At 35.1% G+C, this 21,650-nt stretch overlaps 2 protein-coding genes across 2 annotated transcripts; one reads left to right on the top strand and one right to left on the bottom strand.

Moving 5' to 3' along the window:
* Positions 1-836: 836 nt before the first annotated feature.
* Positions 837-12,153, bottom strand: LOC126977308 (solute carrier family 35 member F2-like). Its single transcript, XM_050826082.1, has 4 exons — positions 11,970-12,153; positions 10,088-10,455; positions 8,515-8,657; positions 837-6,750 (listed from the first exon to the last, which is right to left on the bottom strand). The coding sequence occupies exons 1-4, from the start codon at positions 12,019-12,021 to the stop codon at positions 6,585-6,587; spliced, it is 729 nt and encodes a 242-aa protein (XP_050682039.1). The 5' UTR covers positions 12,022-12,153; the 3' UTR covers positions 837-6,584.
* A 2,419-nt stretch (positions 12,154-14,572) lies between these two features.
* LOC126977312 (THO complex subunit 7 homolog) lies at positions 14,573-19,215 on the top strand. Its single transcript, XM_050826086.1, has 3 exons — positions 14,573-14,802; positions 14,887-15,007; positions 18,704-19,215. Exons 1-3 carry the CDS (start codon positions 14,793-14,795, stop codon positions 19,182-19,184), a joined length of 612 nt encoding a protein of 203 aa, XP_050682043.1. The 5' UTR covers positions 14,573-14,792; the 3' UTR covers positions 19,185-19,215.
* Positions 19,216-21,650: the final 2,435 nt, after the last annotated feature.

Below are 21,650 nucleotides of genomic sequence, written 5' to 3'. Positions count from 1 at the left end.
AAAAAGATAGCGTCCCCCTTTGTATTCAAAAACATGGCAACACCCGTTGTTACCATATACGTCGATTCACCGAAAGTGACCAAATAGATAGCGTCACCGAAAGTAGTCAAATGTAACGGGACACTATAAACGTCATAAAAATACCTATATTAAAAGCACCAAATGTATCGCTACACACAACTCGCCAAAATATAGAACCACCCAACTGTTCAAAAATATGGATATACATTTGTGGGAAAATGAACTTTCGATAAAAGTTTATAGGATTCAAATCAGATTATCAATTAATTTTATTTAATAACTTATTTTTAATTATAAATATAAAGAAGACGTTTTTTGGTAGCTGTGTTTATGGTGTCCCGTTTATATTTGCGTACATTCGATGACTATCTATTTGGTCACTTTCTGTTAATCCTTGTATATAGTAACGATAGGTGTTGCTATGTTTTTGAATACAATGGGTGATGCTATTGTTTTGACGGTGACTATACATACAAGCTTGAACAGAACCATGACGCAACCTATACTTGCACACGTCCTCTTACGTAAGTACTATATTAACATTAAAAACTACTTTTTTTGCGGTCGGCTCTTGGTCTAAGTACGAAGCACAACAAAACCTACTTAGTATAGGTCTCGTAATGTAAAGGCTAAACATAGGTAGCTATCATAAATGAAATCACTTTAAATAAAATATTAATATAAATGGGTTAACATGTATGATTTTTTCGTTGTTTAAAAACTGAGTTAAGTATAAAGATCTTTCCGTTTACCATTTCACATTATTTCGCAGATTCCTTAATTTCTGGGACTTACGAACAAATTAAACAACATAATATAAATATTTGTATATTTTACTACTTATGTAAGTACTAGATATTGGAACAATTTTCAAAACATGCAATATGTGGTAAAATTCGTTATACTATTGGAGAAAATATTTTGGTAGTTTTACTTATGAACAGTAAGAATAGAAAATTCCAGAATTGGTGTTTCACAGAGTATTATTTTAAAATATATTATTTTATTACACTTAGAATAATAATCAATCCTACATATTAATATAATATTTGCTACATTACATCAATAACAATAGTTATTTCTATATATCGGCGATTAAAATTAAACAGATACTTAAGTACCTTAAGACTATGTTTTTTATATTGCAAAACAATCGAACAATCAGTGTTTGTCAAATTATTTTAATGATCGCTGCAATTAAACGAATAGGAACTAAGTGAAGGAAAAATTTCATTAACATTTATATATTTGTTAAATTTAATAAAAATAATTAATTTTAAATTGGTAATATTTTATATAATATACCACCCGTGCTCTCAACACTAATTATGTGTTTTAATTAATTTGACTACAATAAAACTCCCGAGAGTACAATTATAAGCGACAGCTCAACAAATTCATTAAAATATCATATAGCGTCACGTTCTCTGTTCTTTCGGGCGAATTGCTGACGGGTTATACTTGATAAATAGCGTGATATTTTGACCGAATGCCGACGTCATGAATAGTTTCACCTTGTATGATCTTTCGGGAGAATACTTACACGTATAATGAATAGTGTCACGTTGTGAGATATTTCGGGAGAATGCTTACACTTATAATGAATAGAGTCACGTTGTGTGATCTTTCGGGAGAATGCTTACACTTGTAATGAATAGAGTCACGTTGTGAGATATTTCGGGAGAATGCTTACGCTTATAATGAATAGAGTCACGTTGTGTGATATTTCGGGAGAATGCTTACACTTGTAATGAATAGAGTCACGTTGTGAGATATTTCGGGAGAACGCTTACACTTATAATGAATAGAGTCACGTTGTGTGATATTTCGGGAGAATGCTTACACTTGTAATGAATAGAGTCATGTTGTGAGATATTTCGGGAGAATGCTTACACTTATAATGAAGAGAGTCACGTTGTGTGATCTTTCGGGAGAATGCTTACACTTGTAATGAATAGAGTCACGTTGTGAGATATTTCGGGAGAATGCTAACGCTTATAATGAATAGAGTCACGTTGTGTGATATTTCGGGAGAATGCTTACACTTGTAATGAATAGAGTCACGTTGTGAGATATTTCGGGAGAATGCTTACGCTTATAATGAATAGAGTCACGTTGTGTGATCTTTCGGGAGAATGCTTACACTTATAATGAATAGAGTCACGTTGTGAGATATTTCGGGAGAACGCTTACACTTATAATGAATAGAGTCACGTTGTGTGATATTTCGGGAGAATGCTTACACTTGTAATGAATAGAGTCATGTTGTGAGATATTTCGGGAGAATGCTTACACTTATAATGAAGAGAGTCACGTTGTGTGATCTTTCGGGAGAATGCTTACACTTGTAATGAATAGAGTCACGTTGTGAGATATTTCGGGAGAATGCTAACGCTTATAATGAATAGAGTCACGTTGTGTGATATTTCGGGAGAATGCTTACACTTGTAATGAATAGAGTCACGTTGTGAGATATTTCGGGAGAATGCTTACGCTTATAATGAATAGAGTCACGTTGTGTGATCTTTCGGGAGAATGCTTACACTTGTAATGAATAGAGTCACGTTGTGAGATATTTCGGGAGAATGCTTACGCTTATAATGAATAGAGTCACGTTGTGTGATCTTTCGGGAGAATGCTTACACTTATAATGAATAGAGTCACGTTGTGTGATCTTTCAGGAGAATAGTTAAACGTAATGAATAGTGTCACGTTCTGTGTTCTTTTGAGGCGAATTATGAATAGTAAATTAGTAACATTAAGAACGGTAGCGAGCTCAGTCGAGTGGTGAATGGTACGGTGACCGATATCTAGTTTTATAACACTTTCAGATACAGACGTTTACAAGTTCTATTTAAATTTCTTTAGTAAAACAGTTATACTAGCCCATTTATGCGTGTCGCAATTGCAACGACGCTTTTCTCAAATACCCACCTCCCTCTACTGCCAGTCTATTCGCCCGAGGACCATGGGAATGTCACATACCAATTTGTAAATCTGCCTTGCCGTTGAAACTAAGATAACTCTAATGCGATAGTAATTATAGGCTACAGAATGCGACGGAAAATTTACAGGTACAGTGATTGTACTTTCTAACATAAATAAGACAGAAATTTGAATAGAATAAACATGAACAGTAACATTATATATATGAAGAAATCGTAGCTTTTAGCTAATTAAATATAATTTACAACATAATTTCACATATAATTTACTAAAACATCAACATACTGTTTTAAATAATCGTAATAAGCTATTTAACTAAATTAATCTTGATTAAATTACATATAAGTCTAGTTTTTCATAGAGAGACTATAATATAATAGCCGATGTAATGTAAAGACCTAGTGATGTAAATGCTTACATAATTTTTCTAACATTATTCCGTGGAATCTTATTTATAATAATTCTAAATCTATATAGTTTTTAAATACAATATATTTATTACATTCAATTCCGATAAAATCTTATAATTAAATCAAAATTCGACTATGGCAGTTACCGTCAATTACCTATATTTTAATTACACCCATACTATGTAGGAATTATTTTTATACTCGCATATAGGTAGACTTATTGTCTTTCAAACAGAATATAAATAATTTAAAAATAATACTTGTTGTGTATTCTACAACCATTATGGAAGCCAAAAAGTAACTGGTTGATAAAATTTTTGTCTGTCTGTATGTCCGAGCAAAAATTACTGAATATATTTAATTCAAAAGAAATCAACAACATGTAGGTGTCTTGTCATTATTCTCCGAATTCAATTTATCCTGTACAGGTACATAATTATGTTTAAACAATTTTCAATTCACAGTTGATAACCCTCACAGTTGATAAGCCTCACTTCTGGAATAAATAAAAAAACAAAATTTATGAACGACTTGACCCGCGACTTTCCGCGTTGCGTGCGAGTGCTCTTCCACTGAGCCAAACGGTCGAGTGACGTCACGTTCATAAATCTTAATATGTCTTGTTTAACTCTCAAGTTTCTGCCTTCATCTACAGGATACTACTTAACAGTTGATAACCTGCTCAACCCCAATATTTATATAAGGAAATTGACTTGAGATGTCGCTCTTTAAAATCTAAGCAATTTCTTATTTTTTTTTAAAGTGATAAACCCCACTTCAAGGATTAATTACACAAATTTAATTTGAAAAAAAAAATAACGATATTTAAGTTTATCAAACAGCTAAATTGTATTTAATATTGCAAAAGAAAAACTATATTTTTGATAAGAATTAAGCCGTGTTATTAAATTATTGTGTCGAATATAAAAAGTGTTACACAGTTATTACAAAACAATTACTATTCTAATCTTATTCATAATTTTTTTACACGTTTCTATCATATCATATCTTAACTAGAATAAAATTGTTACGTTTAGTTAATTAAAAATAATTACGTGTGTGTGTTTGTGTTGATGAGGTATGAAATATTTTAATATATTACACCTACAAAGAGAATCACAGAATATTCAGTCAAATAATAAAAATAATTCACTTTAGATTTTTAAATAATCAAGAATTAAATAATTAAGAATCCAACAGATTAAAATGATCGCCGTAATATATTTCATTTAATAAATAATATTATTTAATAATAATTTTGGGTAATAGGAAACTACCCGCAAACCTGGTATAATAATATACTCGTCACGTGATTGGCCTAAGAATACGTCATCAATTACTATGAATGTGCTCAAACTATTTTCGAGTAAACCAACGAGAGAGAGAGAGAGATGTGAGCGAGACGACAATAGCGATGAAATAGCGAGCTATCAGTATGACACTTGTCAATGCCATGTCTTGCGATTGTGTGTGATTGAATTACCCGAGCAAAAGGTGTTTTTACCTTAATAAAGAAATTATGAACTAATAATTAAATAAATAAATTTAAATCTAAATAGACGAATCAAACGACTTACTAATTAGTTAAGCTACTTAGTAATTTATTTAATTTTCATTAGCTCAATGAGGGGGTACCTACATTTACTGTAAAGGACAATTAATGGGACCTAACTTTCCAAAACAAAACAATTAGAGACATGCTTAATATTCCTTGGCATGTTAGGAACAAACTAATGTACGCAGATATAAAACTAGAAACTATAAAGCAAGAAATAGAAAAATTCAGTAGGAGCTACCAGAGTACAGTACAGTAGTTAACAGTCACAAAATAAACTAGCTATTCAACCTCTGAAGGTTCTGGGAGTCTTAACTTCACTAGGCTGAAGCGCCACAGCATTCAGGGACTAGCAGCAAGATTCGTGGACAAGGATTGAGAGACTTCTCACTGGCAAAGCCTCTCTAACACAACACCTAAATACAATCATATTCAGTCAGCATATTGGGTCAATGTTGAAAGACAAATTGCCAAGACGCAGAATACAAAAAGAAAAAAAACACTTATCGTACGTAGTCTTAGGCCATCGTGGGCACAGAATACCAGGCGGGGTATATTATTATATCATGCTCGCTAGTAGATAACAAAGAGTATAATAATATAAAGGGAAAAGAAAGCCCTCTCTCCGCATTATGAGCTGTCTATTTGAAAACTAGCGCCATCTGGAGATTGGCCCCGAAAATAACTATATATATAAGCTCGAAATTATAAAATTCATTTTTAATGTTGTGACGCAATTAAATAACTAACTCTACTTTTTAATGTAGGTATTGCAATTTTTTACCATGTTGAAATTGCGCGTAGAGTTAGTTATCTAATTTTGTCACAACATAGAACATAAAGGATAGATTTAGTTGTGTAAATATGCAAAATGGAACACGAAAGCTACATACATGCGCAAACGCTAGAAGTAGCAGCCATTTTATGATCAGTGGGCAGTGACACAAATAAAGAAAAGTTGAAAGGTTTCAAAGCGAGTGACAGCTGACAAAGCTTTCATTTTCGGGCCAACTAACAGATGGCACTACAGTCTTCTGAAAACGTCACTTCAAGGCGTCTGTCCCACCCCTGGTAGATACCCATGCTGCAGAACACCGTTTACGCGTCGTTTCACGTCTGCCGTTCCGATTAATATTAAATCACTACGGGCGATATATTTATCGCGGCTATGTCCTCAAGGGATGAAGGGCACCCAGTTAATTCATATCCCCTGATAACTGGTTCCTTAATGCTTCTAGTATATAGCTCAATTAAATAAATTTATAAAATACTAGCTGACCCGACAGACGTTGTTCTGTATTATTTCGTAGAACATGCTCCCTGTTGTTATAATAAAATTGTTTTACAGCAGAACTGTCAAACCGTGCGTCAATAAATTCTCTCTCAGAAAATATGGCCATACAAAACAACAATTGGAAATATAAATAATTATGGGTCGCAAATCGAAATAAAAAATATCCTATCTCTCAAGTTGGATTGAAATGCTCTCCATGAAGTAATCCCCATTAAAATCCGTTCATTTTTTTAGGAGTTCACTGGAGACAAACATCAGGAAAGATAGCATCAAAAAAGGGTACTTGAAAGATTCAAACAGAAATGTTTACCAAACAATTAACTCCATAACTTATCAAACAATGTTTTAAAGTTTCAATTTATATGTCCTTAGTTGTGTTTTGGTGATTCTGTCCCATCACAGTTCCATTGGCCACTGGGTGCGATCCTCCCAGGAATGATGTAAATGTTGTGTCTCGACTCATTGGCGGCTCCAGTCCTTCAGATAATGGAATGCAGTCCAATGTTGGTACTATATTGTACTCCCTGGAGGCAAGAAAAATATAAGCTTAAGAATATTATATTTTTATTTTATATATCGGCGCAAATACTACAACACACCTATTAAAAAAACGAGAATAATTCAGTTTAACTAATTTTAGTTAAAATTAGTTCACAATTTATCCTTTAAATACATTGTGATGTGAAATGATTGAAAAAAAAAACAACATGAATTGAAAACACGTGCACGTGCACCGGGTCCTATAAATACAGCCGCACGGTCGACAGGAGTCAGTCGTGCTCGGGCTGTCGTACGGTACGGATCTCTCTGTGACGTCGTAACGCTGCCTGTTGAATAAACGAAAGTAATAAAATACGTACTCGTGTAGTTTTCTTTAGAAGAACCAATGAGTGATCTTCAGCAAGATAGCAATTGTGATGTCAACAGTAATGACGTCACACCTTTTAAAGACAATACAGAGGTTCTTTCCTCGTCATATATATATATTATTATTTTTCTCATAATTTATTTCTTTAGAAATATTTTTGAAGTCAGTTAAATCCCTACCACCGCTTCGGAAACAAAAACAGGGACCGACGGTCTGGTCAAGATCGCCGGAAGACGTTGAATTATGATTAAAGCTCAGGACCGATCGTCATGGAATCTTTGGGGGAGTCCTTTGTCCAGCAGTGGACGTCTTCCGGCTGATGATGATGAAGAAACAAGAAAATTTATTGAATGAGGATTCGTTTTGCGGAAATCCCTAATTATCTAAATGTTACGGCGACGCGAGGCTCGAACGTGCTGCGGGCGATCCGCTGACTGTTGGTTTTTGACCGCATCAAAGGAGCTTATGTGGTTCGCTCGCGCGCCGTTAGCATCGACAGACAGTTTTGTATAAATAAAAAATAGTATAGCTACTCTATATCTATCTATATAGCTATCCTACCGCCCGTGTTGCTGTTATAATTTAATAAAGCAGTAAACTGCTTACTAAGGTAAGTAAATTAAAAATAACAGTGGAAGGCTTCTTTGCACAGGGTGACGGCTAGATTATGGATACCAGAACGGCGCCTTTTTCCGCCGTGAAGCAGTCATGTGTAAGCATTATTGTGTTTCGGTCTGAAGGGCACCGTAGCTTGTGAAATTACTGGGCAAATGAGACTTAACATCTTATGTCTCAAGGTGATGAGCATAATTGTGGGGACGCTCAGTTTTTGGGTTATTCAAGAATCCTGAACGGCACTGCGTTGTAATGGGCGGGGCGTAACAATTACCATCAGCTAAACGTCCTGATCGTCTCATCCCTTATTGCCATAAAAAAAAATACCGATAATAAGAAACTCGGACCTTTTTTGTGTTGGCTGTGTTTCAACTATCCTTAACACAAATAGTATATAGTATAATATAAAACTAGATTATTTTTGATCAAAATTCAAATATTTCTATCCACTTAAATTCACTTATTGAACTTCAACAACTACCACCCATTCTCAGTAAATCATTTATGTTATAACTCTGTGTGCTCCTTTACCACACAGATGTTCTTTAACAGAATTTTAAATTTCGTTCCAAAATTATATCGTCCAATAAAAGAGTTACTAACTCAACTTAACCGAGTAGTAGGCATAACAAGTTTATGTTTGTTCCTCGTGTTAACATTATGATTGTCATAGTTTCTAGTAAATTCCTTAATGTGCTTATGAACATACATACATTGTCAAAAATATATTGGGATGCAACAGTAAAAATTTTTGTTTCTTTAAATCAATATTATTAAATTTATTGTCACGATAGTCAATACTTACATGGAGACATTGTCTTGCTGCTGAACAGAGTCATTGACAAGCTGCGGTAAGACCGCGATAGCTGGTCTCTGTGTGGGTCGCGAACAGAACAGGAATACACCGATCATAGCCAACATGTATGACAGGAAGTAGAGGCCGTGGAACTGTTACAACAAAAACAATATTGATAATTATTAATTAAATATTATTTTTAATTAAAATAATGTCTTCCGATGATGACTTCATAATTTAGTATCATCATCAACAGCCGGAAGACGTCCACTGCTGGACAAAGGCCTCCCCCAAAGATCTCCACGACGATCGGTCCAGCACTGGCCTCATCCAACGTATTCCAGCGATCTTGACCAGGTGCATCTTGTGGGGGCCTACCAACTCTGTGTCTTCCTTTCCGGTACGAGGTCGCCATTCGAGGACTTTACTGCTCCAACGGCCATCTGTCCGTCGAACTATGTGCTCCGCCAGCTACCACTTTAGTTTCGCAATCATTTGGGTTATGTCGGTGACTTTGTTTCTCCTACGGTACTCCTCATTTCTGATTCGATCTCGCAGGGAGGGACACAACGATCATAGCCCTCTCCATTGCCCTATGAGCGACCATGAGCTTTCTCATCAGCCCCATCGTTAGCAACCACGTCTACGTACCGTAAGTTATCCCTGGCAACATACACTGGTTGAAAACCTTCGTCTTCAGACACTGCGGTATTTGGGACGAGAAGATTTTACGGGGCTTCCCGAACGCTGCCCATCCGAGTTGGATTCGACGAGTGACCTCTTTCACGAAATTTGACCTGCCTAACTGGATTATTTGTCCAAGGTAGACGTACTCATCAACAATTTCGAGAGTACAGTTCCCAATTGTTACGGGTATATATAGTAATAAAGTATACCTAGAATTAATAATTAAATGTAACGAAAATGCTACAAATCACTGTAGTTTTTTCTGCATTAAAATATTTATTTATTTTATTTTATTTTATTTATAGCTTTATTTCCTTACATCTATACATTAAGATATTTACTTATAAATTGTATTTGTTAGTATGTGTTAGTATTCACTATTTTAAATAAAAATATAAATTTTGTTATTATAATTAGTTATTAATTTCGACATAAGGACCGCCTTTAGCAGTAAAAGCCTCCTCCATTGATTTCCACTTGTTCCTGTCTCTTGCAATTCTTGTCCACATCTTTCCTGCTGTTTCTACTATGTCATCGCTCCATCTCTTATTAGGCCTGCCTCGATTTCGTTTCCTATTTATAGGGTACCAATTCGTTACTACTTTGGACCATCTTTCGTCTTTTGTTCTTTGTATATGTCCAGCCCATTTCCATTTTAAACGCAGAACAGATAAGGCTACATTTTTTGATTTTGTTTTATTTCTTATTGTGACATTTTTAATTTTGTCTCTTATTCTTAGCCCATTTTTAATTTTGTCTCTTATTAAAATATACTCAACAGTTATTGTTATATTAATAATTGTGCAACAAATATTCTACTTAAATTTTTGGGAATTGGAACAATCCAGAGATATTAGAAATCGAAATTTTTATTAAACTAAGGATGTATGCTTACCTTAAATTGAAATAGAAACATTCCAGCAATCAATGTGAAATAATCGGCAGATAAAAATGACAGGTGTAATATAATGGCCCCAGCGTCTCTCAACAGAAGGCTCTGTAGTATTTGGAAGATTATCTGAACACCGCAATAGCTTCCAAACTGAACTATTGTCTCCAATTCATACCAGTAAAATGAACTGAGCTCGTTAAATTCCAGAAAGAAAGTCTGTGAAGTTGAGACAACTCCTCCGATCAGTCCCAGCATGGCTAGGTATTGTGAACATGAATGTGTTTGTAGCATTATTTCTTGTAGCACCGTTACAAATGCATACAAAAGAGATCCTCCTAGGCAAAGCATGTCTCCAACCAGCTGGTTTTTGCCTGAAATATGAAATCAGAAACAAAATAAGTAAATGAAAACGAATTAATAAATTAAATTATTAAAAAATTATAAACAGCTTAATATTTAATACAAAAGCATTACTAAATTATATTTGAGGCACTGGTCTACCAAAACTGGGGTCTTGGATCGATCCCAGTATTCTGAGCGTCATGGCAATTGCGCTCATCACCATGAGACATAACATGTTCAGATTAATTAATCCAGGAGTTTTACTGACTATGGTGCGCTTCACACCGAAACTCAAATAGTGTACTGGCGGTAGAAAAAGGCGTTGGTGTGATACATATCTAACCGGCATCAAAGAATATATAGTACAAGAACAGAAGATTAAAGCTTGTGTTACGCTATTTTCTATAATTTTCGTTTTTTTTTTTAATATTTTCAGTTCGTCAAACGGAACTATTGAGTGTGAGTTGCCAGACCCATCTACTAGATAGGTCATCTAGTAATTAAATATAGCAGTGAAGTGATTGTGAAACGCAATTTATTTTATCTGGAAACAGCCATTAATTTTTCTAGCCTATGAAAACCTGCTACTATACTTGGACATTGTAAAACAGCCCCTTAGTCTAAGTCTTAGTCAAAGTAATGTTTCACTTGTCTACAGTTTTTAAAAGGAATAATGGAAGACCGAGAGAAAGAGAAGAAAAATAGCAGAGAACAACTGACCCAACCTAGCAAAAGAGAATAAAATGGGAACAAATCGAGAAGGCTTTCATCCCCACATATATCATCAGTATCAAACATACATATTATTTTTATGATACACCTAAAATGTAAAATAGATTCAATAAAGCGTAATCATTATAATATGTTATATATTATTTATTCATTTAATAATGATAAAACATGAAAAAATTATAATTGAAAATTACTAAAGAAAATTAGGCTGGGTTAGTATTAGTGGTACATACTAAGAAGAGTTTCCATTATTGGTTTGAATATCAGATTATTAATTTGTTATGTTTTTAAAGTGGACCACACTGCAGCACGGATTAAGACGGAACGCTAGAGGTCGTGGGTTCGAGTCCCGCATCGTTCATAAAATTTTGTTTTCAAATTTTATTTGTATATGAAGTTATTACTTAGTCAAGGTCACGGACTAGAAAAAAAAGAAGGACTCCGCGCCGTGAATTTGGCAAGTGAAGCACCTTTATGCTAGTGTGTGTGTGGTTACGGTGTATACCAGTTACACAATTTTTTCTCCCTTAAATAATCATATATCCACAAATACTTTTATATTATTGTTTTTACACTTTTTCACAACGAACGACGGCATTTTCAAAATATTTTATTGCGACGGAAACTGATCTGGCACAGACGATGGCAAATCTCATAATAGCGGCCGATCGGCTTGTATTAGTGTTTACACGTTTACCGGCTTGTTTTGGTGCCTCACTGTTATGCAAGTTGACACGGACTTCTTATTTTTTTACTCGTCCGTAGTCAAGGTTAGAATATCAGTTAATTCAGTTATTATAAAAGAACTTACCATCTGTTGGTGCGCCTTCTACGTCTGCCCAGACAACGCATACCACCGCCATCAACCCCAGTGTGGCACCTGCTACGTGCACTACGCCTAGCCTTTGTCCCCTCCAAGCACCCCCCACCAGTGCCGCACCAACCCCGCTGCATGCTAGCAGCTGTCAGCTTAGCACTGATGTAAAGCGTTGAGACATTACTAGCAACCAATTGGCTTCGACATCCAAGACACATGCCAATAGTAATACCCACCATCTCCTGCAACATACAATAAATTTTATACAAAAATATATACATATAAATCAGATACAAAAAAATAGTGATTTGTTCCCCAGGGCGTATAGTCACCTTGCCGTCCTCTGACGACAGCCCGAACGGACCAGACTCATAAGACCAGAGTCAGGAGTGTAGTGCCTACTCAGACGTCTTCGTCGCAGAATACCAGCGACCTGCCGCCTTTGCCACAATTAGTCAGCAGATCAGAATAGGATGTGATGCTTTTTTACATCATACCCTTGAGGGTATTTTTTCCGCATGGATTGTTTCTCTTTCGATGTTCCAGTGCCTATGGCATTATTATTATTTATTAGAATGTGTTTTCCTAATTTTGCACAAATCCCCATTAAGTGTGAAGCAGTTTGCCGTGGTGTTGTTGCCTCATTTTTACTCAGAATAAATGGTTTTTGACTGGCGGATTGAGATGGAACAATTAAAACTAAAACTTAACTTAAACTATTATATAGTGTGGTACCAGTTATCTACAGTGCCTATGTAAGGTCGCTACTTTACATCGGTTTTCTATGTGGTTGTTATACTCCAATCAACTCTGGCCCATTTGTGTGGTTTGCTGTAACAATGGGCCTGGGATGTTTTACTGAGTTTACGCTTTAGCAGGGCAGAACTGGACATAATTATTACTCAGTACTAACACCAACATCAGATTTTTGGACTGTCTTAACACTTTAACACACTAGTTGAAGACGGAGACCAAGCTGATACTCAATCATCTCACTGGCTTTTAACAGGGCTTGAATTCCAGCTGCTATGTCTCTTTCTTATCTATTAAAGTTGCTTATAATGAGATGTACCTATTTGTTAGTAAATCATTCATCAAACTTCAAGCCCTGCTTGCTAATTTACACAATTACTTTAGTGCTTGTAAGGTTTGCAAGTTCAGAACCAAAACAGAATGAAAGAGAAAGTTTTTACTTATATCATCCTTTTTTTTTCAATTGAAATAGTAAAAGTATTCCCTGATAATATTCTATATTACTTCTGTGCAAGAATTTAAATTAATGAGGAAAAGGTAAAAACTAAAAACTTTGCTTGCTTGTTTTGTCTAGAATATGTTTTATGAGAGCAGCTCAGGACCAATCTTCATGACATAATTTTGGGGAGGCTTTAGTCTAACAGTGGACATATTCCAGCTGAAATGATGATGAAACACTTTGCTAATAAAACAATTGCTAGTAGAAATAAATCATTCACCAAAATTAACAAATTACAAAGGAATGATAAACTAGAATATAAATATAGCAGAGAGACTAGATGGACGAGGGGATGTTAGGGGTTAACTACTTTTTGGTATGAGTGTTTATCAAAAATATGAATATCAGAATGCTTGAACAAAAGTTATTTTTGTTCACAATACCTCACTCTCATTGTTCCTAAATCATTTATAATAAAATGATATAAGATGTTTTTCAGGCCTTGAAATGCTTTCATGACATGACACAGCCCTCTATTATTTTCTGCATCTATATTTACTTCTTGATTTTTCCTGACAATAGTCACAGCAAAATTCTTGGAATTATAGTAATTGTAACCCGCATATTTATGTGTAGTAAAATAGATGGTAAGAGACATAAATTTTTCCTATGTATAAAGTAGTTACCAAAATAAATAAGAATTGCCCATTCAAATAATAATCTTCTTCCATATTGATATAGTTCTCTCTTAACTCAACAAAGTCTGCCCAATGATTACTAATTATATTACTTACTTAGATAGCTTTTTAAGTCCATTACAGATAAGCGATGGTCCGAATAAGATAAATAATGCCAAATAAGGTAACACCAGTTGTCCTGTAGTGGGAAACTGCCATGTAGCACTTTGCAGAAGTGTTGTTAAAATGCATTTTCCACTAAACAGCAGAGATAATATTTGGCCTAAAATAATGCATCGCCACACCTCCCTGAATAAAAAATACTACAAATAAAACATTTATTTATTTTAAGCACATATTACTATTTCTTAAATAGTAAAACAACACTTGCCATCTACCCAATTCTGAAAAATATATCTCGATCTTATCACTGAAACTCAAGTTGTTTTCCATAATTTTATTGTGAATGTATGTTCTCTGTAATTATTTTCCTTACGTATTATACTTAAAATAAATGTTTAAAGGTATTTCACAACCATCATACTAAAAACATTTTGCAAAAGATATCTGAAATTCAACAAAATATTATTATTATTTTTTTTTACTTAGAGTAGGTAGGGCAACAAGGCAAGGGGCGGCCCAAAACAAAGTTTCGTTAGAGTAAAAGTCTTCTGTCATCTGTGCTGAATGCTCATACAGTGCAGTGCCAAAAAAAGAAGTGTTCTGTCATCTGGGGTTTCAATAGGCTGCCCCAAGGCTGCCGTCAACTATATTGTTTGAAAATATTGTAAATTTATATGATTTATTTATGAATATTACTTATATCAACATTACCTATTAGTATTAATATTCATATGCACTAAGCTCACTTTAAGTATTATTGAATATTTATTATTTCTACAAATTCAGAATTAATTGAAAAATTGGTATTCATAAGGATCCAAAATTATGGGCGATGGTAAAGACGAAACTATTTATTTTATTCTTAAATGTTCAGTCAAAACTGGAATAAGGGATGTTATCAAACGTTTTTTAATTTCAGAGGATGTTATACGTCGCCGCCTTCTAATTGATGGAGATGGAACCGGCGATGATCGGCGACTAAATGTTTTATTGAAAACTTTAATTAAATGGTGTAATACAGACGATAGTCCCGAAGACAGGTAGTGAATATGTCTGTTATGTTTTCAGTAGGTATAGGTAATCACGGGCTACTTTCTGCTACACGACGTCTAATGTGCGCCTATTTTGCGTGCTGCGGTTTGCGGCTAATCTTGGCATGCCATTTCCTCAAGGTAGTTAATTAATCCGGTGATGTTATCCATGGCTTTGGGGAGAGTTCTCCATAACAACAGATGTTTTGACACACATGTGGTCACACTCCCAATTACATTCATATTTTTGAATAAATCAAAATAGGATTTAAAAACATCAAAAACTACCACCCATTCAAAATAGAGGTCCTCGAACCTGTGAAGAATGGGTGGAAGAAACTCAGCGGGCTTTTTTTCCATACAAAATATGGATTATAATGTAATTTCATACAATAAACATTTATAATTCAAGAGCCTGAGGGTTTTCACTCCATTCCCAGTCTGTGGTAGTAAATTAAGAAAATCTTTTATGTTATTTTTCTCCTTTTTCTTTCCCACACAATTTTTTTTTAACAATTCCTTTAAATTTCTTAACAGCTTTATTTTTTACATTTTCTGGGATTATGTAAAAGCATTTAAATAAAATACTTGCATCTACATTTTTGACTTACAGCACAGAAAATTTAATATATTTAGTTTTATGACTATTTAGCAATAAGTTATTGGCACTGTCAGTAGTCAGTCTACTTTTACCAGTACACTAGATAGATTAATAGACCATTGTTTACTTTGTCATATAAAACTTGCCTTCTTTTCACTATTAATATGAGTGAAGTGTCATCCACAAATAATTGTACCTTGTGTTTTTTTTCTACAAGGTTAGGTAGATCATTTATATAAATTAGGAACAGTGGTAGGTAGAATAGACCCTTGTGGTACCCCCATACCAAAGGGAGTCCCTGCCATTCACATCAATCCTCTGAATTCTATTATCTAAAGATCAGAAGATGGAGCACAAATCCTTTTACACCATAGTGTTAATTACATAAATATAATATATATAAAAATATCATATTTCTTGTACATACACAGTAGTTTTACTGTGTACGAAAGGTGTATTGTACCATGCACAAACCATGTATTGGAGTCATTCTTTGTTGCATGGTATCAAATTAAAGTTACTAACCCCAGTCCAGAGGTGAGACCAATCTATACTAATATTATAAAGCTGCAGTGTTTGTTTGTTTGTCTGAACGTGCTTAATCTCTTGTACTACTGGTCCGATTTGAATGATTCTTTCAGTGTTGGGTAGTCCATTTATCAAGGAAGGCTATAGGCTATGTTTTTTTTTTCAAAATTAGGGATCCGTAATAAAATTGCTATTTTGTAACACAAGGTGTAAAATCGAAAACCTATTTTTGCGTGCGCTGCAAAAACTATTGACAATAGAACAAAATGATGTATAGGCTATAATATAGGCAAATTTTTTATTACTTATAAAACTATCGCGTGAATTATACTTTATATGGCAAAACAACGTTTGCCGGGTCAGCTAGTACAATATATAGAGAGAGTGTGGCTTGAAGTGAAGTGTTGTCTTGACATGCTGAGCAAGTCTTCCCTTTTTGACACCTATTCGGGTTTCTCTTCCAAGTGAATTTAGAACTCCCCAAGTGTGCTGTTATAGGTTGTGGCAATTGTGGGTGTGTTCAAATATGGTGATATGACTAAAACATGACATGAAATTTAAATTTCTGTATTTTGTCTGTAGACTACAGACTGGTATTCTGTTTGTACACATTCAATTTGGTTTACACTCCCACAGATACATTTATTAATTTTGGGCTAAACTTTACATATACTTACTTTATAAAAAACCAACAGAGATAAAAGTATATATATTGATTTATGGATCAATTTGTTAGGACCAAATGTACATTAGAAATAAATTATAAATTTTTAATGTATTTTTGGTTCACTATTTTGTTGATGATGGCTTACACATAAAATATAGCTATTTTATGCTATTGCAGGCTTTTTTATAGGACTGTTTAAGATAAACATTTACATTATATATTATGCACAATTCTAACGGTTTTTGCAGCTCATGCAGAAAAGCTTGCAGATGGCAGATTTTTATCCTACTTGATACTTATTGTTATAGTTTGGAGAATACACACAATACCTTTATGAATAAGGGTTCTTCTGATGTATAAGCTATTTTATTGTAAAGTTTCATTAAAATCCATTCAGTATAGCTTTTGGGTGGAACAGTAACATTTATAACATTAGTAAGGATGATTCTACTACTTGTAAACGAAAAAAATATCAATTCAAATTCAAATATTATTATTCAAAATCACTTATTGAACGTCAAAATCTACCACCCATTCAAAAGAGACTGCCTCAGACCTAAGAAGAATGGGCGCAAGAAACTCAGCGGGCTTTTTTTTTTTTAAATAAAATATGGATTACAATGTAATATAGTACAATAAACTATAGTGTTCGCTTTATTCCCAGTCCGTGGTGTCATTAAGAAAATCGTTTATGCTATAATAACCTTTCCCACACAAACGTTTTTTATCAATTCTTTTAAATTTCGTAACACATTTGTTTTGTACATTTTCTGGGATCATATTGTAGAAGCATATACATCGCCCAACAAAAGACTTACTAACTCGACCCAACCGAGTAGTAGGCATAACAAGTTTATGTTTGTTCCTCGTGTTAACATTATGAATGTCACAGTTTCTAGAAAATTCCTCAATGTGCTTATGAACATACAAAAAATTATCAAAAATGTATTGAGAAGCAACAGTCAAAATGTTTATTTCTTTAAATTTTTCTCTTAATGATTCTTTAGGACCTAGGTTATAAATCGCGCGAATAGCCCTGATAATAATTATCATACAAACATATAAAGTTATAAATTTTTAATCATTTTTATTCTTTCATTATTTTTGAACCTTGTCCAATTTAACCCCTAGAAGTCTCAACTTTGCGCGTTAAGCACTAACAAAAACCCCATTTGTGTCACCACTCTTCGGCAATACCACCCTTAAAGCCTCGCTTAGTTCGGAATACTGGGCCTCGAAATCTTGAGCGATTGCTAACTCTGCGGTCATCTGGAGGGCAAAGCTAAATTGGCTTCGAAGAACCTGGGAGTCATAAATAGAGCACGGCAATACTTCATGCCAGCCCACATTCTAGCGCTCTACAAAGCGCAGGTCCGAGCACATATGGAGTATTGCAGTCATTTTTGGTCTGGCGCACCCCAGTATCAGCTCGAATCATTTGTCCGTGTGCAACGCGGAGCAGCTCAAATTGTCGGAGACCTAGTGCTCTGCAAACGGCTGGCTCACTAGGCGTTGCGTAGAGACGTCGCTTCATAGTGAGTCTTCTACCGCATTTATCACGGGGAGTGTTCCGAAGAGCTGTTTCACCTGGTTCCTGTCACAAATTAGGTCATCATCCCCACCATCTGGATGCCGTTCCAAAGTGCAGTTTTCAAAAAACTTTCATCCACATACTACAAAGCTATGGAATGAGCTTCCGGCGCGTGTGTGGTGTTGCCGGGACGATAAGACATGGGTACCTTAAAAAAAGCGCGTACACCTTTCGTATAGGCCGGGATTGCTCCTGTGATTCCTCTGGTGTTGCAAGAGAAAGGCGGCGGTGATTACGTAACATCAGGTGACCTTTACGCCCATTTGTCCTCCTTTTCCATAAAAAAAATAATTTTTATTCATTGTATGATTGTTACAGCAAGGTAACCCATGATCGTATGCTGGCACAACTTGCACAATGTGAGTTTGCCGTGACAAAATCTCAGCTTGGAACAGAAATGATGGCTGCTGAACTTCAGAATTATGAAAACCTATCAACTATACTTGAAAACGGAATCGAAATTGCTAAGAATAATATAGAAAAGAGTAAGATTGATTTAGCTCAAGCAAAGACTGTGCGTAAAAATCGTATTGAATATGACGTAATGGCCAAAGTGATTAATGAGCAACCAGATAGAAAAGAAACGTTAGAGCGACTGAGTACATTAAAGTCAGATCTTAGCAGTTTGGAAGCTACAAAGCAACAGTTAGAAAGTAGATTAGCTCTGCGTAAAAAGCAATTTCATGTACTTGTTACGTCAATACACCAATTGCAAGCGTTACTCGATGAGCCAGATGATATGGAGTCGATATCTGCTGATGATATTGATGTGGATATGAAGGAGACTAGTGAATCATGATATTTTTAAGGTTAATAAAGGATTTAATATACTATGGTTTTTCTTTTTGTTGAAGTTGCGAGCCCGCAACTTTTATATATTTTTTATGGAAGAATATGACCTGATAAGTGATTACCGCCACCTACTTTCTTCAATACTATAGTACCAATACTCATGTCCAATATTTTAGGAATATACAGATTGGTTGTATGTGGCACGTTGTATATTCTTGAAGACTGTTTTTTTTTTATTAAAATAACGTTCACCAGATGGTAATTGATACGCCCTGCCCATTAAAATGCAGTGCCGCTCAGGATTGTTGAAATCCCAAAAATTCTGAGCGGCATTACAACTGCGCTCGTCATGCTACTTCTTCTCATTAGCTCAACCCTTTACGAAGTAGCGGTAGATTCAATAAGATAAATATTTTATTTTTTTGACATTCATAAGTGTCATTTCCGTGACCTACGTGAATAATTTGATTTGATTTGAAATGCTTGGCGCAGTCGAAAGAGGGCGTGGTAAAATTTCATCCCGCTTGATCATAATATAGTTGTGTAGTAGTGGTATAGTTGTGTAGTAGTGGTATAGTTGTGTAGTAGTGGTATAGTTGTGTAGTAGTGGACGAAACTGCAAAGGATGCTCAATAGTGCCTGCTCGCCGTAAGGCACCAGTTTAGAAGGCTCATGTCTCTCTCCTCAAGGGGGCCTCCCTCACGCCCGTAGCAGCCCACTTCAGATCGGCCACATGCCCTATACGAACGGTGGATAAGCTGTTGAGCAAGGACCCTGTCCACATAGATGAGGTCTGTCGCTTCATGTCAAACATCGACTTGGTTGAGCTAAAGGTCTTGGTCGACAATCTTAGGGACCTTGAAGCCCGTCTCACAGCGAGCTGATTGAACTCTTAGGACTAATAACGCATTCAGCATTTTATTGTCCGGTTCGTTCCCAGATTAATCACATACACATATTAAATACAGCTACACAACAAACTCACGTATGCAGACAGTTGACATACGGACGGACGGACACTCATTCTCACGTAAGTATGTGGGAGTTTATGTAGGTTCGCCTGCCGCAATAGCGACGGCCGCTGTCGCTGACACGTTAAGACACACACAAACACACGCAGGTAATTGACAGTTGGACGGACGCACACTTGATTGATTATAAGCTTCTGGATGTGAAACCCCCAAAAACCTTCTCCTGTACGTAATACATAGGATAGATACAAAATATTATGTAGGTAGAAAATAGCTCATTTAATTATTTAGGTGAGAGCTCTAGTAGGTATCCTTGGAAGTAATATTAGTAATTATAATCAAATTACCATTTCACAATAATTTGAAGATTAACTGTCACGAGGTCAACTTGTTTCGATCAATTTGTTTGTGAAAGACGTACCTAAAAATCTATAGTTTAGTAGTTAGTAGATAAGATCTGAGTTAATAGTTACGATAAGGATAAGATCTGAGTTAAGAGTTACGATGAGGATAAGATCTGAGTTAAAAGTTACGATGAGGATAAGATCTGAGTTAAGAGTTACGTTGAGGATAAGATCTGAGTTAAAAGATACGATGAAGATAAGATCTGAGTTAAGAGCTACGATGAAGATATGATCTGAGTTAAGAGTTACGATGAGGATAAGATCTGAGTTAAAAGATACGATGAAGATAAGATCTGAGTCAAAAGATACGATGAAGATAAGATCTGAGTTAATAATTACGATGAGGATAAGATCTGAGTTAAAAGATACCATGAAGATAACTGTTATATGAGATAGAGCAGAGTATCAGCAGTAGACTATGAGCAAATCAGTGCATTCACCATTATTTAATATAAGAAAACAACTTTATAAATTAATTACAACTTTTTATAAGCATGACAACGTAATAACTGCTTTGTAGTCATAGTAACCAAAAGTCACTAATTTCTTCTTCTATGAGTAAGACCTCTATGATACTCCCCCTCACGATGACCTTCAGGTCTGAGTGACGCCTATCATCTTTAGAAGCTTTAACAATCTTGGTTGTGGTTATGCCTTTGTAAAAAGGTCTGCCTCTATATGTTCTGTGTCCTTGTAACGGATGGTCACTAATTTCTTCTGGACACAATCCCGTTAAATGTTCCTTTATGCTGATATGTTTCGATCTCTTACCAGTCATTTGATTGTTTGCTAACATCTGTGCAGCCAAATTATCATTATAGATCGTAACAGTTTGTTGAAAAACTCCAATATCTTCCAACAGATATTTCAAGTGTAAAGCTTCCTTCGTTGCTTCTGTCATCGCCATATATTCGGCTTCTGCTGTTGACAAAGCCACTGTTCTTTGTTTCTTTGATGCATAACTGATAAGGCCACCACCATACTTAAAAATATAACCGGTATATGAACGACGGTCAACGGTACATGCCGCCCAGTCAGCGTCAGCCATGCCTGTTAGTGCCATTCCTGATTGTTTATATCTGATGGTTACATTCTTCG

Source organism: Leptidea sinapis, chromosome 44 (genome assembly GCF_905404315.1).
Source record: "Leptidea sinapis chromosome 44, ilLepSina1.1, whole genome shotgun sequence".
NCBI lineage: Eukaryota > Metazoa > Arthropoda > Insecta > Lepidoptera > Pieridae > Leptidea > Leptidea sinapis.
This window is presented reverse-complemented; position numbering and strand designations above follow the sequence as displayed.